At 53.6% G+C, this 27,314-nt stretch overlaps 1 protein-coding gene across 3 annotated transcripts in view; it reads left to right on the top strand.

Moving 5' to 3' along the window:
* The window catches only part of ARHGEF10L (Rho guanine nucleotide exchange factor 10 like), a 146,528-nt gene that overhangs the window by 27,959 nt on the left and 91,255 nt on the right, over nt 1-27,314 (top strand). For all 3 annotated transcript variants that reach the window (XM_081223481.1, XM_081223479.1, XM_081223480.1), the window contains exons 2-4: nt 8,982-9,055; nt 14,344-14,535; nt 15,322-15,355. In XM_081223481.1, the coding sequence (XP_081079607.1) occupies nt 9,022-9,055; nt 14,344-14,535; nt 15,322-15,355 (260 nt within the window). In that variant the 5' untranslated portion in view covers nt 8,982-9,021. The remainder of the gene's footprint in view (nt 1-8,981; nt 9,056-14,343; nt 14,536-15,321; nt 15,356-27,314) is intronic.

The raw sequence follows: 27,314 nt of genomic DNA, 5'->3' as shown, positions 1-27,314 counted from the left end.
CTGGAGTTCCAGGGAAGGTCAGGCTGGTGGTGTCACCGTAGAGATGGTCTTAAAAACCACGAAATGGGTGAGGTTGCCTGGGGAGGTGCAGATCAAGATGAGGTTGGAGTCCTGAGCCTGAGAGCAGCCCAGCATTTGGAGGTCCTTTGCCTGGGCCATTCCTGCAGCCTGGACCGTCCATCCTTCCCCCACATCCAGCTCCGTGAAGTTGCCTGGAGTCAAGACCCCTCCATTTCCTGGTCCCACTTCATGCTTCCTGGGTGACTTCGGGCAGGTTGCTTCCCCGGTCTGAACCCCAGCTTCCCTGTTCATGAAAAGGAGGGAACAAAGCCACCTCTTGGGTTTGGTTCTGGCATGAAAATGCTCTACTGCTGGTATGAGTGTTCTAGAGCCGCCCTGGCACTAAATTGCCCGGGCTTTGGATGGGGAAACAGGTGCAGAAAGGTGAAGGGGTGGTGCATATTCCATGCTGTCCTCTCCCAGCTTCCAGGTGTGTGTGCTGGGGAGCCCCATCGAATGGGCCACCCAGGATGTGGCCAAGAATATGGGACCCTCGGATTGGCAGTTTTCCACCTGGCCCTTCAGCCTCGGGCCTTCTGCCTGGACTGGACCTCTGGGAACAAAGGGGTTAATGTGCCTGGGGGCTGGGAGGCGGAGGAGGAGGGGGAGGAGGATGGGGAGGGTCTGGGGGCTGTTCTGGTGGCAGCAGCTTCTCCAGGCTGGCTGTGGTTTCCTAGCGACAGCCCCCAGGGGTCCCTTCGGCCCAGAGGCCTCCTCAGGGTTGGTGTGGGAGGGGGCCTGCTCCCAACCTGTCCTGCCTGGGGATCATTGACCAGGGGCACGCCTAGGGAGAGGGGACACTTACCCCGCGCAGTTACAGAGCCTCCATTGTCTGAGGCCTCAGCCACTGGCCAGCCTCACCCCTGCCCATGGCAGGAAGCCCATTGAGTGGCTTGGCGCCTAATGTGCAGGGAGGGGAGCTGGCCCTGTGTCCCTCTGGCATTTGGAGGCTCCCGCCACAGGCTGTGGAGGGTCTGGGAGGATGCTCTCCCCACTCACCCGCACCCTCAGCCACCTGGCACCTGGTCCGTGCTGGGATCCCGTGAGAACCAGCCCGAAGGTCCCGCCCTGGCTCTCCCAGCTCACAACCCAGGGACCCTGCTCAGCCACTGCGTGGCCTTGGGAACATCCTCAGTCTCTCAGCCTCCTGTTCCTCATCCGTTGTGGGAATTAAATTAGACAGACACTGTAAAATGTTCAGCAGGGGTTCTGGTGCACGGCAGTGCTGGGAGACGTCAGCTATTATCGTTTCTAAGACGATCATTTTGTGATCTCAAGGGTGACAAGGGTCACAAAGGTCAGGGCTGATATTCTGGTGGACCGTCGGCCTGCACTCAGTTGAGCAATCTGCAGAATGGGGCAACACTGTCCTCCAGGAGCGGCAGGAACTCCAGGAAGGGAACTAACATTTATTAAGGGCCTACCGGCATTTTCAGATGTCACTCCACTTACATCTGCATCTGACACATGAGGACAGGAAGCACAGAGAGGGTGAGTAACTTCCTGAGGTCTGGCCGCTGGAGGGCAAGCGCAGATTCAGCGTCTGAAGCTGGTCTCTCTGACCCCAGGCTGAATGCTTTCTGGGGCTCTGAGTCCTGGCCACATGTCCTTCTTGCTGTACCTCCATCTGTGTTCTCTTGGCTAAGGCACGTTGTCTCTCCAGAGCCCCTGCGAACTAGCCCCCTCCACAGTCTGCAGCAGGGGGGCTGTTTGCGATGAGGGACTCCCAGGGCAGAGGTGCCCCCACCATACAGCTTGCAGACCCTGCTCTTCCTCCTGGCCCCGGGCTTTCCGGGCAGGGCAGAGGACACCTGGGCTGAGGTTCCTATCTGGGCCTGTGCCCCTCCTCCACTGGTCAGGAAGCCCCATACCTGCAGCCACCCCAGGTTCAGGGATACGCCAGCCTCATGGTCTCCTCAGTGAGTGGATCCCAAGCAGATGAAAGTTCTCAGGCTCTGGGCTTAGTTCAGTGAAGCTCAGCTGTTGTCTAGCGTGTGGGTCGGTGCTCTGGGCACTGAGACGAAAAGAAGAGTCCAGTCTAGGAAGGGAGACCGTTCTAATGGGGGCTGTAGGTATCCCAGAATCACCTATGCTCTTTGAAAATAGACTTTCTCAGGCTGCACCCGCAAGCTACCAATTCAGAATTGTGGGCCTGGGACACAGGTTTCTTTCTTTTTTTTTTTTTTAACATCTTTATTGGAGTATAATTGCTTTACATTGTTGTGTTAGTTGCTGCTGTATAACAAAAGAAGATGGAACGCTTCACGAATTTGCGTGTCATCCTTGTGCAGGGGCCATGCTAATCTTCTCTGTATCGTTCCAACTTTAGTATATGTGCTGCTGAAGTGAGCACAGATTCAGGTATTTTTTAAACCAGGCTTGGGAACCACTGCATGAGATGGGTCTGGGGAGGCCTCACAGAGGAGAAGGGTCTGGGTTTTGAAGGTTGAGTAGGAGTTTGCTTTTTGGTTCTGAGAGAGAATTATCCCTGGAGGGAACAAACAACCTGAGCAAAGACCCAGAGATATAGAACAGGTCGGCAAAGCGATGGGCCTGAAGCCCTTCATGAGGGCTGGAACAGTCAGGCCGGGCGTGGGAACTGCCCAGACCAGAGAGGTCGGTAGGGAGGGTGGTGTGGCAGGTCAGGGAGGGCCTTGCTGAGGACCTGCATTCCGAAGGCGAAGGTGACGAGGATGAGTCTGAGCCTGTGTGTTTTGGAACCCTTGCTGTGGCAGCAGAGGTGGGCGTGTGTTGGTCAAGCTCACACCTGGCAGGGGCCGAAACCTGGAGAGGCCTCCCGGAGGCTGTGGTTGCAGGAGGAGCTCTGGTCCACACCCCTGGTCTTACCTCCCGTCCCACACTTTTTTCCTGGCTTCCAGGAGACAGATAGGGTGCCTCTGAGGCCAGAGTTGGAGGTGGGGGCCTGGGCCAGATCCTGGTCCGTTTCCCTCTGTGCAGAACAGGGTGGCATCTATCTTTCCTCTGGCAAGGCTGCCCGTCTCGGTTATGCCAGCATCTCCCTCTGGGACTGCCTGCCTGCCTGCCTGCCTGCCTACCTGGGACCCTGCCCACCCTCCCCTCCCCTCCCCGCTGAGTCCCGCCTTCCCTGTCCTCAAACTCCTGGCCTGGTTTGTGCAGCCTCCCTGATTTTCAGGAGCCTTCCTGGTGTATTTCTCCAAGCCTCATTCAGGGGGAGCTGATGGGGCCATTCACTTGAGTGGGAGGTGGGAGATGGTCAGGGATGGCGTGAATCTCAGGAACTAGTGAGGAGGGGTGGGTGCGTGCAGGCTGGAGGAGGGTTTCCTGCTGGGCCTCTGGGCTGGATGGACCTTGATCTCTAGAGGAAGGAAGAACTGATAAGGGTCTGATTCAATTAGAGCCTGGAAGACACCTGCTGTGGTGAGCAGGGCTGTCCAGGGTGGAGGGAAGTGCTAATCTGGCCGCTCTTGGGTGGTCCCAGTCACTGAACTTGACCTGCTTGGGGAGCACACCCGGAGCTGGGCTTGCTCCTTTGCTTCTCGCTCTGTCTGAACGCGCTTGAGAAGTACAGCCTGCTGCTGGTCGTTCTGTGTAGGGTCACGGGCAAGAGCACCGTTCGGGGGTCTGCCTGCCTAGCCAGTCTTGGCAGTCGTTTTTAAAGAGATGACCCCCCAGAGAAGAAAGTCTCCATAACCCTACCACCCACGTGGAGCACTGTGAATATCACTGTGATAACAGTGGCCACTGCAGGCTGAGAGCTACACCACCACACGCCACGGTCCCGTTTCATGAGCACAGGACCTCTGTGAGGCGGGTGCTGGGGAGAAGGGGGTGAATTGTAACAGCTGGAAGTGGCAGAGATGGGATTCAAACTCAGATCTAGCAACAGATCCCACCCTCTCAACACCATCTTGCAGCTACTGTCTGGTCCGACCTGTGATGTTTTGCCTTAGTCCTCTTTTTTTTTTTTTTTTGTGGTACGCGGGCCTCTCACTGTTGTGGCCTCTCCCGTTGCGGAGCACAGCCTCTGGACGCGCAGGCTCAGCGGCCATGGCTCACGGGCCCAGCCGCTCTGCATGTGGGATCTTCCTGGACCGGGGCACGAACCCATGTCCCCTGCATCGGCAGGCGGACACTCAACCACTGCGCCACCAGGGAAGCCCCTTAGTCCTCTTTTTAAAAGTGAGAATGCTTCTTTTCATCTTCCATCCTTATAATACTCACCGTAGAAGATCTGGAAAATTCAGAAAAATGGAATGAGGGTCAAAAGAAAACCTTCTGGAGCCCTGCCACCCAGGCAAACACTGTTCATATACCTTAGTGAGTTTCCTTCTGTCCTTTTCCTCTCTGCACTTTAGAAACAGTTGGAATCCCTGAGTGTAGATAATTCTGTAGATAATCCTGCTGGGCTACTCTTAGTTTTCAGTCAACGCTCCTTCCCCAGCCAGACTGCCTCTTTTGCCAGAGACCGCTGTGGCAGGAGGGTTCTGGATCGCTTTTAAGAGCGAGGCTCATTTCAGGGGCATCACGACACATTTCTTCCAGCTTAGCCTCTGACCTTGAAGCTTCCAGACCATGCATAGCTCAAGGAAGACTTAAAAAAAAATAAAAAAAGGAAATAGCCGAGCAACCCCACCTGTTTGCTCATGTTCACACCTATGCCCCGGCTGCTGGCTGTGGCAGCCTGTGGCATCCTCCGGGCGGGTGCTGTCATGCCCACTTTACAGAGATGTAGCCTGAAGCTCTGAGAGGCCAAGGTGGGGGGCCTGGGGTCACACCGAGAGGAGGAGGCAGAGCCTGGCCTGCAGATGGATTTGGCTGCCCCCAGACCCTCACGGCTTGGAAGCCCTTGGGGTTCCCCTTTGAGCCTCCTCCAGGGTATCTCACACTCCTGGGATGCAGAATCCAGACACATGGTCCCATTTGCTGTTTCCCATTTTGGTGGTGACACGTCAAGGATGGGCATCTTGGCACTGACTGAGCCTGCTAGGGCTTTGTGGTTGACCTCAGGGATGCTGCTGGGAGTCCCATGGGCCAGGTAGCAGGAACCCCATTTTACAGATGAGGACACCAAGGCTCAGCTCACCTGCCAGTGGAGATGAGACTCCAGCCTGGATCCCTGACTCCCAAGGTAGAGCTTGGTCATCACAGTCTGTGCCCTGGGTGTTAAATGACAGCCAGAGACTACCGTGTCCCAGGGACCCCTCCAAGAGTGTTGCATGTATTTACTTTTAATTTTCTTAAGAACCCCATGAAATAGGTGCTTCTTAGAAGTATTTTTAAAAATTTATTTATTTTAATTTATTTATTTTTGGCTGCATTGGGTCTTTGTTTCTGTGCGCGGGCTCTCTCTAGTTGCGGCGAGCGGGGGCTACTCTTCATTGCGGTACGCGGGCTCATTGCGGATGGCTTCTCTTTGTTACGGAGCACGGGCTCTAGGCACGCGGGCTTCAGTTGTTGTGACACGGTGGCTCAGTAGTTGTGTCTCGCAGGCTCTAGAGTGCAGGCTCAGTAGTTGTGGCACACGGGTTTAGTTGCTGAGCGGCATGTGGGACCTTCCCACACCAGGTCTCGAACCCGTGTCCCCTGCATTGGCAGGCAGATTCTCAACCACTGCGCCACCAGGGAAGCCCCAGTAGGTACTTTTTAATCCCCATTTTGCAGATGAATAAACTGAGGCACAGAGACGGGGGTTAAGTAACTCATACAAGGTATTATGGCTACTGAGTAGTGGGCCCAGGTGGTATCAGGTAGCCTTGAATTCTTTTCTAATTATTGTGCCGTGAAGGTCTAGCAGGGAGTTGCGCTGCTCTGAGCCATGCCTATTCCCTCACTCACATCCTTCTGAGCCTTGGGGCACGTGTGTGCAAAATGGTGGCCACAGGCCTGTGGGTGGGCACGGGGCTTGCTGGCCGGGGCCCTTGCCCGGGGACCTCACTGCCCCCAATTAGTCTGCAGCAAACGCCTCCCAGATGCCAGCCCTGAAGTCCAGGGAGGCCGTGTGATTAAGGGGTTGAGACTAGGGTTTGGGGTCAATACCCCTGGATTGAATCCTAGTGTTGTCACTTTGTTCACTTGCCTCTGTGACCTTGGGCAAATCCTTACCTCTCTGAGCCTTGGTTTCCTCATCTGTTAATGAAATAATGCAGATAAATCTCTGGGCTCCTTATATGTTGATGTCTCTGTTTCTTTCTGGGAAAAGCCTTGGGCTTGGAGGGGAGGGCAGGAATCATCCCTGAAAATGAGGAAAAAGGAGAGGACATTGGACTTTCTGGCCTAGAGGGAAGGATCCTGGGCTTCTGCTTGATCAGAAAACATATATATATATATATTTCTTCCCACAGGATGTTTATTAATTACAAAGGAAAATAGTAACTTTACAGTGGAGAAACCTCAGGGAGACATCACTTTAACTAAGTGATCAAAGTTACCATGACTAGTACAGGCGTACCTGGGAGATATTTTGAGTTGGGTTCCAGACCACTGCAATAAAGCAAATACTGCAATAAAGCGAAACACGCTTTATTTTTCCCAGCGCATATAAAAGTTATGCTTATACTATACCTTAGTCTATTAAGTGTGCAATGGCATTATGTCTAAAAACACAATGTACATACCTTAAAGTAAATATTTAAGGAGCAGCTTGCACATGAACCTGGGCTGGGTGCCTTCCTTTTTCTTCTTGCAAAATGGGTATGTCTCCCTGCTCCTCCTTCAGTGGTTCTGAATGAGCCCACAGGGAGGACGGACCTGCAGGGGGACTGCTATGCAGCTGTTGTTTGACTTTTCAACTTGCAAAGTGATTTGCAGACATTTTAGTTTGCTTCCCCCAACTCTTTGCTGAGAGTTTTCAGTGTGGGTGAAAGACACAGTCACACACTTAGTGGAGAGCAGTTTGCGTTCAGTCAGAATGAAAAGTGCAATTCTCTGACCCAGCAGATCCGGCCTAGGAGTGTGACTGACAGGTTCATGCATCCATTCGCTCAAGGCCAAGTATACGGAGGAAGGCTTTATAACACCAAAGCCTGGAAACAACCTCAGTGTCCCTTGATAGGGATTATGTCAATTACGGTATAGCCCATCCGCCCCAAAATACTACGCAGCCATTAAAAAGGTGAGACTGATTTCTGTGTACTGTTCTGAATTGATCATGGAGATTCTTAAGCAAAAAAAGTGGTTGCTAAGTGAAGTAAGTCAGACAGAGAAGACAAATATGTGACATCACTTATATGTGGAATCTAAAAAGACTGATACAAATGGACTTATTTACAAAACAGATAGAAAACAAATTTATGATTACCAAAGGGGAAGGGGTGTGTGGAGGGATAAATTAGGAATTTGGGATTAACACACTACTATGTATAAAATAGATAAACAAGGACCTACTGTATAGTACAGTGAACTGTAGTCAATATCTTGTAATAAACTATAATGGAAAAGAATCTGAAAAAGAATAGGTATACACACACGTGCCCGTGTATAACTGAATCACTTTGCTATACACCTGAAACATTGTAAATAAAGTATACTTCAATTAAAAAAAATTTTTTTTAAAAAGTGGTTGCACCACCGGGTGTGCAGTGTGCTTCCTCCTGTATAAAACAAGGCATGTATACAGATAAACAAGTTGGTGCATACATGGCATAGTTCTGGAAAGATTCATAAGAAACCAGTAATAGTGGTCACTCCTGGGGGCTTTGAGAGACTGACTTTTCATTGTACATCTTTTGTATTGTTTGGACTTTGAGAGACAGTAGAGCATGGTGGTTACATAATGAGCACACACTGGGGCCCCTGGCCTGGGTTCACACCCTGACTCTGCTGCTTACTAGCTGTGTGATCTTGGGCTACTTACTTAACCACCCTGGGCCTCGTTTTCTCATAATTTGGATTTTCATATTTGTTAAGTGCTCAGAATAATGTCGGAGATATAGTAGGCACTGCATAGATGTTTGCTGTTATTAATTAACTGCCCTTTACATGCATTCTATTTTTGTTTAGGAAACCAGCTAATACAAATAGAAGCTTTAACGATTGGAAAGGAAAATAGGCTTGCAGCCAGTTTGTGTCAGGCGCTGATTAGAAAGGAGGGCTCGGGGCTTTCCCTCCAGAGTCGATCCCCTCTCCCCAGGAAGTCTAGAAGGACTGCCTCTAGCTCAGAATCGGGGGTGTGAACCGGGAGTGGGGAGAACTCCTTCTGTCACTGCTTGGCAGGGGGCATCGGGCAAGCTTGGCTCCAGGGCCCAGGAAGCCCGGTGGAGGCACTGGCTTCTTGGTTGCGGGATCCTCCACTGCGAGGCCTGGAGAAACTGCCCCCAGCTCCCAGCATTAGGGATTCCACCCCAATCTCGAGGCACCTGTCTCCATGAAGCCCTTTATTTCCCTCACACCCACGTGCTAAGTGGCCAACCTCGTGGGTGCAGCACAGGGAGAGACAGAGAGAGAGTGAATGGCCTTCCGTAGGACCACTGGGGCGGGAGCTGGGAAGAGTGGCTGGACCCAAGGGTGCCCATGGAGGAGGAAGTGTCCGGCCACGTCCATGACAGTTTAGGTGTGATCCAGCTTCTGCAACACGGGGGCTGAGTGTGATCCTGGCTTCTGAGGCTGGAGTTTCACCTGTCAGCCAGTGGGGACCCACCTGTCAGCCTAGCTGGACCCAGCAGGCTCCCGAGGTTCCTTGGCAGAGGAAGGTCCGTGGAGGCAGGGGCCTTCTGGGAAGATGGCTTAGGGTTCTGCCGCTGCTGTTTTTTCTGCAGGTTAATGATTTATGAAGGTGAGGGCTGGGCCCTTGCTGGCGCTGTCCTGTGCTCCCGAAGTGGCTGGGGAACAGGGTGAGAGCTGGCAGGCTGGCGTGCACAGGTCACGAGTCAGTGACCCTTCTCTGTCGCTGGAACTTCAGCCTTGAACACCCTCTGATCAGATTTCTGGCCTTCTGTTTGCAGACGAGCGCTGGGACGGTGCTGGTGAGCTGCACCCTGTCTGATGGCTTCCTCCCATCCTCCACAGGCTGCCATAGGTATAGTACTCCGGGTGCCTGCTTCTCCCGCTTCTGAACGGGGCCGTGGGGCCTGTCCCAGGGCCACTAGCTTTGGAGTAGGCTGACCTTGGGTGTGAATCTGGCCCTACTGGCGATTATCTGTGTGCCCTTGGGCAAGTGACCTCACCCCTCTGCCTCAGGTTCCTTGCCTACAACATGGAAATAAAGATTTCCTCCTGCGGGCTCCAGGTAAGGGTTGACTCTTTACCTTTCTCCCTAAGGTCCCCTGGAGAGATGAGCAGATCCCCTCTGGGGACTGAGGTGTGCTTGGGGGTAAAGCTTATGAATTGAGTGGGGAGTTGGGGCTCAGGGGAAGGGCGGGGCCATCCATCTCCATCTGCTAAGGAACGGAGGAAGCCGGGTCATCTAGCAGTGGTGGGGCTGCTAAAGTTAAAAAAAAAAAAAAAGCAGAAAAATACATACTTATACTAAAAAAAATTGTTTTTTAATCTGAAATTCAATTTGATGTCCTGTATTTTTATCCGGCAACCCTAACAGTGGGGCCTTGGACACTGCTGGTAGAATCCGGACCCCATCCTGGAGGAGCTGGATGCAAGGCCATTTCTGCCATTGGGCCCAGCTTCCTGACCTCTTGTTCTTTTTGTGGAGTGGCAGGTAGCAGAATGGTAACAAGCCAGGGCTTTTTCTCCCGTCCAACCCTACCACTGCCACTGTGAGCTCAGCTGAGTGACTTGGTGTCTCTCTGGCTCCGTTTCACCACCCACAAACATGGGGATAATAACGACACCCTCTGCTGTGATGTTTCGAGGTTTAAATACAGGTGGGACCCGGGCATGTGGTAATCCATGGCTCTGTACATGACAGCTGCTATCACTGGGGTGTTGGCAGGACGGGCCGCCTGTGCTCTGCTCTGAGCCCCCGGGCAGAGCCCAGGGAGGACTCTCTTCCCCCCCGAGCCTCCGTGTTCTTTTCTGAAGGGTGGGGGACCAGCACGGTGGACACACCTTCTCCATAGTGTGGGGTGGCTTCCTGGGTCCCGGCCTTCTGGATTCTCTGGGGACTCGCTGGGGTGGGCTCTCCCGAGGACGGGGCACGTCCATGAACATGACAGGCGTGTGTGGTCACCTCCAGCCCTGCCAACTGTCTGGATGGGTGGGAAGGGCTCAGTTCAGCTCTCAATTATCCGGGGATGGGCCTCCTGATTTTTCCTTTTGATAAGGAGCTGTGTCTAATTGCCCGGGTCTCAGGATCCTGAACAGAATCTTGGGGACAAGGTCATTTCCTGATTCATGGCCATAGCTTTGGGTCCCAGGATGTCCGCACCCCCGACCACTGTCATAGGCACCCTGAACCCTTTCTCCTACACACCAAGGGGCCAGACATGCCAACTGAGAGCAAAAGTATCTTATGATGAAATCAATTCAGTTCCGTTCAGCAAACGTTTGATGAAAGTTTACTGTTCTGGGTGTATCTGACATCGCGGGCTGGTTTCATCTGGTTGAACCAGTCTCTTTGCCACTTTCTGATTCTCTGAGAGCTTCCCATGGTCTTCACGAATAAATTCAAATCCCCCCAACACCTCGCAGCCGTGTTCTCACCCCCATCATCCTTGCTCACGTCTTCACTTCCACTGGGCCACTTGCTGTTCTTCTCCGCTCCTGCTCTGGCCTCAGCCTGGAATACCCCCTGACCCGTAACCTGAGCCTGTCAGGCCATTGCTCCCCCTTTAAGGCTCTGCACAGGGGCAGCCTTGTGCCAAAGCCGCGCCCCACATAAGCCCCCTCCTCTCTTTAGCACCAGCTCAGTCTCTGGGCTTTTACATTGTTCTCTGGCTGTATCTGCCTGCCTCACCCTGTAGTGAGCTCCTTGACATTGAGGGGCCATGTCTGTCTTCTGCTTGACCCTCCCGGCCCAGGGGCTCTCGGGGACAGTTCACTGGATGCGGGCCTGACTGTGTGGATTGCTGGGCAAACTGAAGCTATTGGTACTCTTAAAGGGAGAAGGTGCAGAAGTAACCTAAGTCCCTGGACACAGCCTGGGGGCCTGGGACTGGGCCTGGCCTGGGAATGGGGAGGGGCTCTGCATCTCACCCGGGGTCAGGGCCAGGGCTATGACTCAAGGCAATAATAACAGTAATAACGATAATGATGATGCAATGACAGTGATGCTAAGTAGAATCGTCACTGTAAGAGCCGCTAACATTTAGCGAGCCCATACCTCGCACTGGGTGCTTTAATGTTTGTCAATTCATGCCATCCTCCCAAAAACCCTGTAAGGCAGTTACTATTATTGTCCTCATTTGACAGATCAGGAAACTGCAGCTTGGTGGGGTAGGGGGAAGGGCGGTGAAATAACTTGACACTCGCACAGCCAGTATAAGGGAGACCTGGAGTCTGAACCCAGGTGGTCTGACTGTGAAACCATAGTGACTACAATGATACAGGCCATGTGCAAAGGGAACCCTCCCCCCACTGTCTGCCCAGCAGATTCAAGAGGGCAGGACCGTGGGCACTGAAGCCCCTTTGGTCAGGATAGGTCTGAACCTGGTGGTCCAGAAATAGTGGGCAGGGAGTTTGTGGTCATTTATTCCAGTATTTTTTAAACTTTTAAAACTGCAACCCGTAGGTAGACCTGACAATAGGAGAGAGAGAGAGTGTGTGTGTGTGTGTGTGTATTCAGCAAATACTTATTATGTGCCTACCATGTGTCGGGCACATTACCAGATGCTGGGAATATGACAGTGAAACAGACAAGAATACCTGCCCTCAGGAAGCTTACATTCTAGCAGAGGAGGCAGACAGTAAAATAAATAAAACATACTGTGTGTCACACGCTGATAAGGGCCACAGAGAAAAAGAAAGCAGGCAAGGCAAATCGGGAGCCCCCGGGTGTCACTGGGGGCAACTTTGGTCCTGGCAGCCTCATTGGAAGCTGACATATGGTAAAGACCTGAAGGAGGTGAGAGCAGGAGAAGACGCCTGGGGGAAAGAACATTCTGGACCCCAGGACTGAAAGTGCAAAGGTCCTGAGGCAGGAGCAGAGCTGGCACTTTCACGGTACAGCAAGGAGACCAGTGTGGCTGGAGTGGAATGAGCAAGGGGAGAACAGTAGAAGATGCTATACACACACATTTTATATGTGTGTGTACATATACATATCCAAAACGGAATTGTTGAAAGCAATATCAAAAGTAATACCAAAGGTGACTGGGGAGGGCCAGTTAGCTCTGGGTTTCTGCTGCAGTCAAGCAGCTGAGGAAGGGTCTTCTTGAATTTGATACACTTGCACCTAAAATGTTCTGCTCTGGAAACCCCAGGTCACTGTGGATGGGGCGGTGGGGGGGTGTTGGATTTTTCTGGTCAGTGAGACTGCTAGAATCAGATATGTCCATCTGTCCATCCGCTGGCCCGTCTAGCTGTCTCTCTGCTCCATCCACCTCCCCACCCATTTACTTATCGATCCATCTGTGGACAGTCCTGTCCTCAAGGATCTCAGGCAGGGAGGGGACAGAAATTACAGCAGGTGTCACTGTGTAACACTTACATCCCAGGCACTATGCCAAGAGCTACATCTGCCAGGGCAGTTCTCCACCAGGGGCAGTTGCGTCCCCCAGGGGACATTTGGCAATGTCTGCAGACATTTTTGGTTGTCATAGCTGGAGGCGAGAGGCCAGGAATGCTGCTACACATCCTATAGAGCCCCCTAGCGCGAAGACCATGCAGCCCCGATAGGAGGCTCAGAAACCCTGACCCACATCTCACGTCACAGTCACATCAGCCTTATGAGGTAGGTGCTGTCTCGTTCTCCAATTTACAGGGAAGAAACCAAGGTTCAGAGAGGCGAAGGGGACCCAGACAGGACTGGGTGCGCCCCAAGCTCATGCCCTAAAATGTGTGACATGAGCTGTGACAGGCCTGCTCTGGGCAGCCCAGGGAGGGGCGATCAGCTTCAAACCAGCCCACATTGTCCCTTGGGTTGGGAGTGGGTTTGCACGAGGTAGGGAGATGGGCTAAATGGACGCTTGAGGTTCTGTTTAGGCTCAGATTCTAGAAAAGAAGTCTTCTAAGGAAGACGACGGCGGGACCTCAGCTTGCTGAAATGGGCCGAAGGCGAGGGCTTGTTATGCTCTTTAGGATAGAAGATCCAATTCTTCACTTGTTTAATGAAACAAGTGAAGTTCTTGTTCAAGTTTTCTGAGTTCTGCCCGTCGACTGAAAAAAAATGCACAACCTAAAAGCAGAGAATTATGTTTTACTTGACGGACTTACTGAGGACTGAAGCCCTGGAGGCAGCCTCTCAGATAGCTCTGAGGGACTGCTCCTAAGAGGTGAGGGGGGAGCCAGGATATATAGGAGTTTTTGCAGCAAAGATCAGGTAGTGAGAACATCAAAAGATTACTGTTAACTAAAGAAAACCAGGCATCTCAAGTTAATGAATTTAGCACTCTTCTCTATATGGGAAGTGCAAGAGGCTGTGCTCCTTGAAATCATTCCTTTGATATGCGCTTTAGCTATCTGGGGCCAGCATCCTTTTCTTTCGGTCCTGAATCCCCTCAGGGTGCACCATTGGGGTGGCTGCAGTGGCTGATGCCTAGATGGCTGCAACATCCTTTGTTTACTGATGTGGCTGGTGACATACCCCAGGCCAGGACCTGCCCCCTTAAAGGGGCAAAATAAATCATTACACATTTTACAGGAACAGATGAAGAAAACAAGAGGCTAAGACAGAGAAGGGATGCGGGCAGGGGTCCTCCCAGGGGAGAGAAGCAGGGAGTAAGGCCGGGTTGACCTTCATGCTGGGAGCCCTGCCCCAGCCAGTCTGTGCCCTGGTACCCGAAAGCTGGCTGCCTTCAGGCTCCCCTCCCCCATGCATACCAAATAAAGTGCAGGGTGCCGAGCTCATTCGCATATACGTGAAATGCAAAGACGTATCACACGTGGAAATACACACAAAGGTGTGTGCCCAGACGCTCGTGGGCAGATGCATTTATAAAACCCCCTTGCTTACAAAATAGGAAAGTAGAAAACAAGAAAACCAGAGACTTACATTCAAGTCCAGATGCACACACGCTTGCCTTGGAAGCTTGCTCCCTGCCCTCCGTCTGCTGCCTATCTGCTTAGAGCCCCAAGCCAACCACAGGAACCTCGGGGCACAGGAGGGCCACCTGACCTGGGCATGGGTTTAATCTAGTCTCTGGGAACTGCCCGCGTGCTCTCTCTCAGACCCCCAGCTGCTCCCCACTTCCAGCCCTCTCTCTGGACCAAACCCTGAGACCCCACAGCAGGCTAACTCCTCCTCCCTTCCAGGAGATCAGCTGCTTCCTGGAGGCCCAGACCCCTCCCCCGAGGCAGAGGACGACCCTGGCGAGGCCTTTGAGTTTAATGACAGTGACGATGATGACGAGGACACCAGTGCTGGCCTGGGCGTCCCAGGCGCTGCTCCAGAGAAGGAGGCAGAAGACGCCCCACTGATCCACTTGGACTCCGCCCCCATCGCTGGTAAGGTGCTCTGGAAGCCCAGGGTCTTCCCATTTCTGGGCCTCCGGGGCTACAGGGAGCTCAGGGCTGCGTGGAGGCTCCAGGCTCCCAGTGATGCCTTGTGGCTCCTCCACTGTCCCTACAAAGCAGGAAGGGAGGACAGACCACTGGGAAGAAGCTGCATTCCATCGCTCCCATTGGGAATTGGAGATTCCTAGCATTCCTGCAGCATCTGGTGCACTTTGGCACGTCGTAAATGGCAGTGGTTGGCCGTCAATGGCAGTGGTTGGCCTTCGGTTGTGCTTCAGCGACAGTTACTGCCCAGAGCTTGTCTCTCTGAAGCTCCCATCTCCCCGCAGCTTCTCCCAGGGAATCACAGCCGCCAGAGCAGCAGCCTCCCAGAGCCCTGGGGGCGGGAAGGCCCTGATAAGGCCGGGGTTAAATGACAGCTTCTGTCATCGGGAGGGACTGGGGACTGGACTGGCAGGGACTTCTTGCAGGCTTGGGGACAAGGGGCTCCTTGAGGGGCTGCGGGTGAGGGCAGGCCCAGAGCAGGCAGCGTGACTGGTTCTGGTCAGAGCTGGGATGTGGGCCATGGGGCTGGGGGTGGGGACAGGCAGGTAGGACTGGTAGGGGAGCTTAATGATAGTGTGGGGCTGGGGGAAGGCAGGCAGGGACGCAGCAGGCACCGGGCTGGCGCCCCGTCTCTGGGGCCCCCGGGGAAGATGGGAAAGGGGGCGGGGATGCGCTGAGTCCCTCGGGCCAACCCCTGGCCTGACGGGCTCTGCCTCTGCTCTCCTCCCGCAGACCCAGACCCAGCGGCTGCACCGGCCCAGACACAGTAAGTGAGCCTCGTTCTTTTGCTCTGGCAGCTGGAAAATGAGGAGAGACCGGGCAGGAGGTGTGGGAAGGGGTGGAGCTGCGGCTGTGAAGGCTCAGGGCAGGTCTTTGGCTAAAGAGAAACACATTTCAGGATCCCTGGGCCGGAGGGAAGAGGTCAGTCCCTAAAACGTGTTACTTTTTCCTTTATTTTTCCCACAAGCCTGTGAAGTAGAAAGCAGGCCTGGCTCCACATCCTGGCTTTGTCCCTTGCCAGCTGTGTGGCTAGAAGGAGTCACATAAAGTCTCCAAAGTCAGTCTGTTCATATGCAAAATGAAAACAATGAAGTACCTACCCACTCCGTTGGGTTGTGGCTGGGAATTAAACAGCTCTCTGGTGCTCCACGCGGTGCCACCCTCTGTAATTGTCTTTGCCATCGCCACTTGTTTTGCCAGTGCCGTTCCTGCTCCCTTTCCTGTGACTGTTGCTGGGGGCTCTGCCCTTTTCCACCTGGGAGTCTGTCTGAGGCTAACACCCCTGGGTGTTGGGGTGATAGCCTGCATCGTACTCGGGGCCCAGCATTGGCCATGGGTCCTTGTGTAAGTCCCAGTCCCCCCAGGCCTTGGTTTTCTCATCTGTAAAATGGGCCACTGCTTCCTCCATAGAAGAATGAAGAACTGCTGGGTAAGACACCTAGAGACACTGCAGGCACCTAATCAAGGCAGTTTTACCACCACTCCCTCTGTGGTCTTCAGCAAGTTGGACCGCGCATTTGGGAGTTCGGGGGCTGTGAAAGCTGAGGCCTCTTGGAGCTTTGCTCACTGCTGCTCATTGCTTGGCTTTCAGGACCTGAGTGTTTAGAGAGTCCTCTTCTAAGGGAAGCCTCAGTGGTGGGTCTAGGCCCTGGAGTTGATGGCCGGGGCCCCTGGGGTCCTGAGTTTAAATCCTGGCTGCCCTAGTCTGGGGAGGGGTGTCTGAGCCTCCCTTTGTTTTCCTAGAGTGAGCTGAATCTGGGCGGCTAATTCTCAGGTAGGTGTCACCCAGCTGGAGGTCTCAGAGATGCAGATTGTGGCCCTGGGTCCGGGAGCCAGGGCAGTTCTGGATTCAAATTCAAGCCTAGGAGTCCTTGTTTGTGCTCATTTGCTTGTTGGAGTGGGTGGTCCTGGGAGGGTTTCTGCTGGGCTTGCCACTGTGTAATTACGGCCAGAAGAGGGGCCAGGCTCTCCTCCCTGGTTAGGGACCTGAAATGAATCAGCGATTCTGCACCTGGGCTGGGAAGTCCTGACATTGCTGTGATCTCCCAGGGGTTACATCCCTCCAGGCTGGGCCAGGAATAAAGCCACCCAGAAACTCAGTCTGGACAGGGAAGCAGACTCATCCAGGTGGGACAGAGGGTGCCCAGGGAACAGGGACACTGACCGGAGGGGGGCTAGGTGGGTCTTGGCTGAGCAAGGGAGAATAAATTCACCAGTGGAGAGAGAGGAGGGTTCTACACGAGGAAGCCACTGAGCAGGGACAGGGGGCGGGGGGTTGGGAAACGGTGTGGGCAGCCAGCAAGTGCACCCCTTCCAGGGGTCTGGCACTTGGTTTGCTCAGGCCATCCTTCTGGAGACCCTGGTTCCCCGACCTCAGAGTCAGGAGCGTAGCCGTCTGGCCTGGCCCTGCCACCTTCTCTCTGTGTGTCCTGGAGACCTGGTGACTGCGGCCAGACGCTGTGTCTGGCTGGTGCTGGTGCCCTGTGGAGGCCTTGCAGTGGCCCCCAGAGCTAGTGCTATACTGCATCAGAATCACTCAGCGTGGGCCACGCGTTTCTGGGAGAGGGGCCCAGCCTCTGCCTTTAACCCACCACCCGCCCTTCCGTAGCACGCCCACCTATCCTATACCTGGCCCTGGTGTTAGCCCAGCTCCCTTGAACACCATCTCCTGGAGGTTCAAATCCTCACTCAGCCCTTCACTAGCTGGCTGGCTTTGGGTTCCCTGTGAAGCTCTCTGAGCCCCAGTTTCTGCATCTGTAAGATGGGCGTGTTCTCTGCCGCTAAGCATCGTGAGGAATAAGTGAGGCTGGTTGCTTCTGCTCCTGCCTCCTGACCAGTTTGGATGTTTCCAGTGCGATGGGGCCGAAGGGGCGGAGACTGTGTGCCCAGTGCCTCTGACTCCTGGGCTGGGCCTGGGTTGCCAACAGGTGTGAATAAACATCACTTCTGAGAGCCCTTGATGGGGCATTTGTGGGCTGTGAGTCCCCTGCATAATATTGATTGCAGCAGGAGTCCCGAGAGACTTCCTTTCTCACCCCTTAATTTTACAGATGGAGAGACTGAGGGGTGGGGCTTGCCCACAGTCACCCAGTGAGATGCTGGAGGCCTCCTGACTCCTTGTCCGTCAAGTGTCTCGGTGCTGCTCCCAGCTTTGTTCCCTCCCTTCCAGGTCTCCGTTTACTTAAGTTCCACCTCCTTCCCCGGATGGTGAATTTCCACTCTGGAGTCCTCTGGGAGAAGAGTCAATCCAGATCGCTTTCCTTCTCCTTGGTATCCAAGACAAAGGGGAAAAAAAAGTATCTTGATTTTCTTTCTTTCTTTTCTTTTTAAAAAAATTTTTTCCCAAAGGTAGTCACTAAGCAGACATTGCTTTGGAAAAACAAATCTCCAAGTGGAGGACATTTCATCTCTTCTCACTGCATTTCTTTCACGGTCCCTGCCTGAAGGCTTGGAAATGGCCTTGGGCTTTGCCTGGCTGCCTACCTGGCCTCCAGAAAAGCAAGGGCTGCCTGACTCGAGGCTCCTGACAGCACAGTTAGAACCACTGTCCAGATCCGGGCAGCCTCAAAGTGACCTCACTCCCCCCCCAGCTCTCATCCACAGCTGGGGAGGGAAGGGGGTGGGAGCGCCGTGGGTAAAGTGAAGAAGGCTGGAGTCCTGGTCTTTGAGGGCCTGGGAGCTCGGGCTCTGAGCCGCAGAGAGCTGGCTTCGAGTCTCACCTGTTACTTAATACCTGTGTGTCATTGGGCAAGTTGTTTCCTCTCCCGAGCCTCACTTTCTTAATCAGTAAAATGGGGATAATAAATCTACTTTCTTGCAGGGCTCTGTGAGGTGTATGTAAGTTAACATTTATTCGGTGCTGCATCACTGGTTACGAGGACTGCTGAGGCTGACGGGCAGTCCAGGTGACCTGGGCAGGGGCACCGGGTCCCTGTCTGGCTGTGAGGCCTGTGGACTTCCGGGTCCCTTCACCTGGTAGGTGGGATTGCCCAGAGGAGGCAGCCAGGCTGTTATGGGGTAGGCAGAGTTGCTGGCTTTGCTGAGTGTGTGTGGTGCCGAGGTCCACGGGGTGATTTTGGGGTCGGGCCCCGCTGCTCCACAATCCCAAGGAGTGAGGGGGCCTGGGCTCTCGTCCGTCCTGCCGCCAGGCAAAAGAACGTTCAGCCTGCTCGGCTAGCTTTTGCCACTTTCTCTTTCTTTTGCCACTTTCTCTTTCCGAAACAGGACGTATTATCAGATAACAGCAACAAGGACAACAGCAATAATAGCGAATGATAATAGTAATAGCAGTGATTGTGTTTACCTGTGTACCAGGCACCAGGCTAAATGCCCAGTCCCATCTCTTGTCTCTAGGAAGTGGACACTTCATTACCCATGTCACAGGTGGGAAATTGAGGCTTGGGGAGGTTAGGTGGCCAGAGTTACATATAGATGGTGCATGTTCATTCAACAAAGACTTAGAACCAGGGCCCCTCCGACAGGAGGCCAGGTGTTTGACCATCACCCGACCCTCCAGGGATGCGCTGGGGACTCAGGACTTTAGACTTCGGTTCATGCTGGGAGGGGTGGCTGGCTCCATATGAACGATCCCCTTCGGTGTGTGTTTATTGGGGTAAGAACTTTGCCTCTTATGAGATCTAACTTTGCCTCTTGAGCTCTTGGGAGAGTAGTGTCCAAGCTGTCGCTGGAATGTTCCATAGACCCCACCTGGGGAGCCAAGCAGAGTGGCCTCGGCCCTGCCTGTGTGTGATTCTGGGTGGCGCCCCTTCCCTTGAGATGGGAGCAGAGTACAAGCAGCCCCCTCCCCTCTTGCCCCACACAGAGGTCTTGTGATGGTAGAGGGGTGTGGAAGCGCGTCTCCACCTGCCGGACGGCTCCATGGGGACAGGGATTTTTCTTGGTGGGAGAGGCGGGTATTTCGTTTGCTGCCATATCCTCCCGGCTTTGCATGGTGCCAGGCACGGGGCGAGTGCTGAAGGCATCCCCATTGAATGAACGATGGATTCCAAGGGACAGAAGGAGGAGCCGGGTCTGAAAGGCGACTCTCAGTGTCTCCGTGAAAATGAAGAGAAAACAAACCGTGTGGAAACAGAATCTCTGAACCGGGGTTCCGACTCTGGCAGCTGACTGAGGCCAGGACAGAGGCCAGCGGGACGGGAGGCCTCAAGCGGCTGAGCGGCTGATCACGCCAATGCCACTCATGTCGGCTGCTGTTTCCTGAGTCACACTCCGAGTTGAGTGCTTCCTGCACAAGATCTCATCTCCTAGGCGATGCAGCCCTAGGAGGCGGGGCTACTGATTATGCCCATTTTGCAGATGAGGAACTGAGGCTTAGAGTTGAAGTAGTTTACCCGAGATCTTGCAGAGCTGGTGAATGGCAGGGCTGGAGCTTGGCCCGTCTGACTCCACAGCCATCCATCCGCTGGAGCTCAGAGGGTTGGCCTTTCTGGTGGACTTTGAAACCTGTGAACTCACAGCCACGCCGAGCACCCAGTAAGTACTTGCTGGGAAATGAGATCGCGTAGGTCGCCAGCTCCCTGTGTTTTCCCGGACTCGGGCCGTGTCTCTCACCTCTGAGCGCACCACGCCCTCTGCATTTGTTTGCTTTTCCTGCCCAGTTTCGCTGCCATCCCCACCAGCCCCACTGCAGCCTCAGTATTTCCTGTTGGCTCCTAGCCCAGCTGCAGGGACTCTCAGTGGCTCCCGGGAGGTACTTGTCCTGCCCCTTCCTGGGCTTATCCAGGCAAGATGGACTGTGTTGCCCACTGGCCAGCGTGTCTCACCCGGGCCTGGAGCCTGAAGGAAGCAAATGGGCAGCTGGGAGAGCCAAGGAGACCCATCCTCTCTGGATGTATCAGGTGCCGAGAAGATCAGACCAGGCTTGGGGAAGCAGTGTTTGAACAGGATGGAAACAGGGCGCTGGAGGGCCTGCCTGCAGCCTGGCCTTGTGGCTTCTGAGGGCCGAGGGTCTGGGGAGCCTGGAGGCTCTTAGGGGGCAGCTTGACGAGGCTGGAGTATCCCCTGGCCCCGGGAGGAAATGGAGGTGTCCATGAAGGTTTGTGAGATTGCTGCAGACCCAGTCTGGAGTTGTTTGGCATCCCGAGCTTGCCCTTAACTTGCTGTTTCCCCAGATCCAGAGCATTCATAGCCTCCTGTGTCCTGTCCTGCAGGGTCTCCATGGGACCTGGGGACTGACAGAGACAAGCTTCCCTCCCAGTGGAGTCCCTCATGGGAGGGTTATGGGGATCCTTTTCCCATGAAAGACCTCTGTCTGGCCCCTTACCAGTCCCTAAATTGGAAAAGCTGTATTTTTGTTTTTCCCCTTTTCCACCCCTGGCTACAAGGGGTTTCCATATAGGAGCTATGGTCTTTGGGTCACAGACCCTTTGAGTCCCCAGTATGAAGGCCACACAGTCTCTGGCCTGAAAAAATGTACACAGGTTTGCATTCATTACATCGAGTCCCCCTTCAGGAATGTGTCAAGTCCGCCCCTGGATCCCCGCAGTGACAGGACTCTGCCTTATGCATCTTCCATCCCAGTGCCTGGTACAAGGAAGACATGGTACTAATAGTTTACATGTGCACGGACGTTACAGTTTATGTAGCCCTTTCCACGCGCATCTCATTTTGATTTGCACAACTGTGGCAGGCAGATTAATGTCCCTCTCCAAGACTTCCAGGTTCTAATTACCAGAACCTGGGAATGTGCGACCTTGTACAGATGTGATGAAGTTAAGGGCCTTGAGATGGGGAGATGATGCTGGATTATCCAGGCGGGCCCAACGGAATCACAAGGATCCTTATAAGGGGGCCTGTGGAGTCAGAGAGGGATTGAAAGATGCTGTGCGGTTGGCTTTGAAGAGGGAGGAGGGGCCACGAGCCAAGGCTGCTTCTAGAGGCTGGAAAGAGGCAAGGGAGCAGATTCTCCCTTAGAGCTGCCGGAAAGAGCACAGCTCTGCAAGCACCTTGCTTTTACCCTAGTGAAACCCATTGTGGATTTCGGAACTTTATGGCTGTAACATACATCTGTGTTGTTTGAAGTTACTGAGGTTGTGGTAACTGTCACAGAAGCAGTAGGAGACTAACACAGCAGCCCTGGAAAGAGGCAATTCTTATGGGTCCCGTTGTGCAGGCCCAGAGAGGTGCAGTCACTGGCCCAAGGGAGCTGAGTGGCAGGTAGTGGCGCTTGGGTTCAAAGCCAGAGGGCCGGGGCTCTGTTTGCTCTTCCGCAGCAGCCCCCTGCCCACCCAGGCCAGCGTTCTGCTGGGAGTCCCCCTGCCCTTCCCCTTTGTCCTCCATCCTCCACCTCTCTACTGAGTGCCTGCAATGTGCCAGGCATTGCCGCGACCAAGGCAGACAGTCCCTGCCCTCGGGGGGCTGACATTCTGGGCCTTGGTGTGTTTATGGGTTCTGTAGCCAGATAATCATGGCCTGCACGTATTCTGCACTTATTATTCACCAAGCCCTGTTCTAAGAGCCTCTCCCGCCTCCAGTAATGCTCGTGACACTCACAGGTGGGTGCTACTGTACTCCCCAGTTTACAGATGCAGAAGCAGGTGCAGAGAACACACGCTGTCAGCCTCAGGACACGGAGCTCCACGGTTGAACCTGGTTGGCTTCCAGTGTTCTAACCCCTGCCCTCCCGTCTCCCGCATAGATCTGGTTGGGACCTTGCCTGTCTTCCACATCAGCTCCACAACCCAGGACCCGTTCATTGTCTGATCTGCTTAACCTTCCATTTCGTCTCTATAAAGTGGAGGCTAAATGAAATGTGAGGACCAGATGCTCCAGCGAGCTGCTCTTATCACTGTCCTCAAAGGGTGTGGGTCTGCCTGGAGCAGGACTCCAGGGCACAAGGGACCCCGCGCTGGCCAATCTGTTGCTCAACGTTGCCTGGGATGTGTTTTCCTTCTCCCTTTCTTTCTTTCTTTTTTTCTAATAGTCATGCATCTTTATTGTAGAAAAATTGGAAAGTACAGAAAATGATAGACTAACAGCAACCTTTAATTCTATCACTGTATGTTCCTACCCAGCTTCCTTGCTATAGAAGTATACATATGTATATATACCAATATTTTATAGAACTGTGGTTTTATTGCACGTGCTGTTTCTCAGCTCACCTTTTGACCGAATTACATAGGGTGAGCATTTTCCCATGGGAACTTCTTCAGTACCCCACAAGGCTCTTGATAAGTTATTGCTGAGGGTACAGTGCCTGTCCTGGGTCTGACTGCTGAGCCTGGGGCCCTTGAGATGACGGGAGGGAGGTGTGTGCACCACAGAGCAGAAGGCCAAGGTGGGGTCTGGGTTATTGGCTATGGCTGTGGGGAAAGATGGTTCCCCAGGGGCCTTGATGCTTGCTTCCCACTGAGGACTGTGTTATAGATATCAAGTAAGGGTCCCCTCCTCCGACTTCCCTGGGGGCCCCTCCCCACTCTGCTCATTCAGTAAGTGGATTTGTGACCATGTGGGGGATGGCACAGTACAAAGAGTCTGGGGCCCAGAACCATTCCGTATGTGAGGGGTGGCCAGGCTCAGTGTGAAGAGGTGAGTGCATACAGGGACCCTGTTAGCTGGAGGAGGGGGGGAGGGGGAGGAGGGGGGAGGGGGAGGAGGGGGGAGGGGGAGGAGGGGTGGAGGAGGAGGAGGGGGAAGGGAAACAGTGCACCGGGGGTATTTATCATGGGCCAGACCCTCTGCTAAGAGTTTTACAAGCCTTTATTTACTCCTTCCTGGAACCCAAAAAGAGAAGTATTATTGCTCCATTTCACAGATATGGAAACTGAGGCACAGAGAGGTGCCAAGTGCCATATCTGTGTTATCTCATTTAATCCTCACGGCGGGAAGTAGAGTGATTATTCGTCCCATCCCTCAGCAGCTCCAGGATGTTTAGCCACTGTCCTGGTCCACAGCCAAGTGGCAGAGCTGTGATCTTATCCCAGGTCTGTTGGCTCTGGAGCATATGTCTATTCCCACCCTAAGCCCATGATTCCCCCGTTCTCAACCCTGGCTGCACACTGGAGCCAGCAGAGAGCTTTAAAAACACCGATGCTGGGCCCCTCCTGGCCGATGGGTCAGAATCACTGGGGCAGGGGCTCTGGGTCTGTATCTCTGAGGAGCTTCCCAAATGACTGCTGTGGGCAGCTGCTTTGAATCCTCCTACCAGGTGATCTTCAAGGTCCTTCTGCCTTTTTTTTTTTTTTTTTTTTTTTGGCTGCACCGTGCGGCATGTGGAAGTTCCCCGACCAGGGATCGAACCTGTGCCCCCTCAATGGAAGCGCAGAGTCTTAACTACTGGACCACCAGGGAAGTCCTTCTTTTTTTTTTTTTTTTTTTAAATCTTTATTAGAGTACAGTTGATTTATAATGTTGTGTTAGTTTCAGTTGTATAGCAAAGTGAATCAGTTACACATATACATATATCTACTCTTTTTAAGATTCTTTTCCCATATAGGTCATTACAGAGTATTGAGTAGAGTTCCCTGTGCTATACAGTAGGTCCTTATTAAGTATCTATTTTATATATAGTAGTGTGTATATGTCAATCCCAGTCTCCCATTTTATCTCTCCCCCCTGCCCCCTTTCTGGTTTTAACATGCTATATGAACTAGAAAATGGCCAGGGCTAGAAAGAAAACTGGCAGCAGGCTTAATCCGGGCTTGATGTGTTTGCCTTTCTTGTGTGTCTCTTGGATTTAGGGATAGTGATAGTGGTGCTGGTGGGGAATTTCTTGAGGGGATGCTCTTGAGTCGGGCCGTCCTGGGCAAGCCCTGCTGTCCCAGCCCTCGGTCTGCTGCAGATTGGGTTTTACTCAAGGCCTTATAAGGCTCATGTTATTCTGGTCCTTTCAATTCCCAAAGGTGGAATTCTTTCCTCTTTCATATTTTTCATACCTTGTCCTGGAAAAGGCATCGGGAATACCGTGTGTGCGTGCGCGCGAACACACACACACACACACCCACCCACACACACCCAGCCACCCTGGTTTTGGGGGTCTTCTCTCTGATAACTCACACTGTGTAGCCTCTGGGAAGGGACCTTGTGGAATCTGCAACCGGGCCCAGCAGTAGCAGGGGCAGGGGTGCTGCCATTCTCAGAGTGGGGCTTCTTGTCTTTAAAAGAGGGCGGGGGGCGGGGGCATCCATCATCACTGAGTGTCCTCGTGTGAAGGGGCTGACGGAATGGGGTGACCAGGCCAGAGCAGGTCCCTGCTGTCACAGGACACTCATTCCCCTCTTGTCCCTGGCGTGTCCCTGGAGAGAGAGGAGGTGGGCTCAGAAGGTGCTTTGAGCTCTGTAGTGGACTCCTGGTGTACTTGACCTCAGTCTGGTCCAGTGAACGCTGTCATGGGGGGGCCTCCTCTTCTTTGCCCAGCTTCTTGTTCTCTGTTCCTCTCCACGGACTTGGCTCCTTTTCTTGGCATTCGAGTGGCGGAGGCCTCACTTTGTAAGACGGTGTCATCTTAGTGGCTGGCCTTTCTTGCCTGTGCAAGCTGAGAAGCATTAGAAGTGCAGGAAGCTCAGATAAGGGCGAGATAATTGGCCTCTTATTGCTTTTTTATGGCTCTTTTATTATCTGAAACCTTTGGGGAGGCTCCAGGAGTGTTTGCTCACAAGGAGAGTTAGATTTTCCAGCCAGGCAGCAGCTGGGAGAGGCTGCCCCTGGGTGGGCTCAGGGTGGGTCAGTGGCCTTGGCAGGCAGCTAGAAGGGCCAGGGAGGGAGGAGGCACCCCCAGCCTCATTTCTTGCCATGCCCACTGCTTCCCTGGCCTGGGAGGCTCTTCCCCATCCCGTCTGCCTGGGGAACACCTGCTCCGGTCTGAGGGCAGCAGAGTTGGTGTCAAGAGCAAGGCTCTGCAGGCAAAGCACAACTCTGCCACTTGCTGGCCAGGTGATTTGGGGCAAGGTACTTGCCAATTCTGAACCTCACTTTCCTCATCTTTAAAATGGTCACAATAAGACACACACTTGTCCTCAAGCATTCTGCCTAGGGCTGGGTGCAGAGAAGATACCAGCAAAGTGCAGGGCAGGGGTGCTGGTGGTCTCCAACCAAGCCTGAGAAGACCTGTGCATGCACGGGCACTGGCCTCTTCCCTCCCTTGGGGCCCCTGGTGTCTCTGCTTGCCTCAGCCATTGAGGCACTCAGGGTGGGCATAAAGGTGACTGCCCTGCTGTGTGGCCCCTGCTCCCCAGCCCAGGAAGCCAGGACCAGTACCTCGGTGGCTGCTCAATAGAAGCACGAGCCCAGACTAGCTTCTCTAGTAGTGCCGGTGGCTTAGACCCATGCTGTCCTGTTTGGGGGCTACTAGCCACATGTGGCTGTTAAAAATTAAATTACTCAAAATGAAATACAATGAAAAAATAAGTTCACTGTGTTTTGGTAACGTGCAAACTAGAGGCTCATATTTTCAGCCCCATCCTGGCTTTTAGTATGTCATAGCAGTTACAGATCCCTTTTTTAAAAAAAATTTTATTTATTTATTTATTTATTTTTGGCTGTGTTGGGTCTTCATTTCTGTGCGTGGGCTTTCTCCAGTTGCGGCAAGCGGGGGCCGCTCTTCATCACGGTGCGCGGGCCTCTCACTATCGTGGGCTCTCTTGTTGTAGAGCACAGGCTCCAGACGCGCAGGCTCAGTAATTGTGGCTCACGGGCCTAGTTGCTCCGCGGCATGTGGGATCTTCCCAAACCAGGGCTTGAACCCGTGTCCCCTGCATTGGCAGGCAGACTCCCAACCACTGTGCCACCAGGGAAGCCCACAGATCCCTTCTAAAGCTGTCTGACCTTACCCCAAAATGCCCATCCCGCCTCCATGTCACCGTTAGAGGTTACCCGAGACCTTCTGGGGTGTTCACTGTCGAAACGCACCTCAGCCTTGGAGCTGGTGTCACAATTTCTCCTGGACAGAGCCTCGAACATGCATCTCTGACTATGCCAAGAGCTCTTTCTCTCTTTCCTTTTTAAAAACATGGTTGGGAGAGTAGTCAAGCGAGGTGCAGTGATGTCATGACACAGTGAATCTGTGATGTCGGTGAATGAATGCGGGTTCCCTACTTTTTTTTTTTTTTGCGGTACGTGGGCCTCTCACTGTTGTGGCCTCTCCCGTTGCGGAGCACAGGCTCTGGACGCGCAGGCTCAGCAGCCATGGCTCACGGGCCCAGCCGCTCCACAGCATGTGGGATCTTCCCAGACCGGGGCACGAACCCGTGTCCCCTGCATCGGCAGGCAGACTCTCAACCACTGCGCCACCAGGGAAGCCCCCGGGTTCCCTACTTGCACATGGTCTGGTGGAAGGAGCAAACTCTGCAGGCGGACAGACTGGGCTGCAGATCCCAGCTCCCTCTGATGAGCCGAGTGACTTCAGTCGAGTCCGTCATCAAGACTTCGTGAGCCTTAGTTTCCCCATCTTAGAATGAGGACAACACTGCCTACCTCACGTGCGCTCTTGTGTAGTGAAATATGCAAATATAGGTAAAGCACAACAAGCAGCACCTGGCACGTTCTTCCAGTAGTCACCAGCTGTTATGGTTAACGTAGCAAAGCAAACTTTAAAACCAAATTCGGCCAAACTCTCATGTCAGCTCCCGCTGGAATGATTTGGTTGTCTGAGCATTTCCGAGCAGCTGGACTCAGCACCTTGAAGCCGTCTCCAGGTTGAGAAGGTGGTGACTCAGGGAAGCGCTGTTAGGGACTGGGACTCAGGTGGCTCCAGCCCAGCACCCCTCCTG

Source organism: Mesoplodon bidens (genome assembly GCF_964165515.1).
Source record: "Mesoplodon bidens genome assembly, chromosome: 2".
Lineage (NCBI taxonomy): Eukaryota > Metazoa > Chordata > Mammalia > Artiodactyla > Ziphiidae > Mesoplodon > Mesoplodon bidens.
Note: the sequence above shows the minus strand (reverse complement) of the source record. Positions and strands in the feature narration are given on the sequence as shown.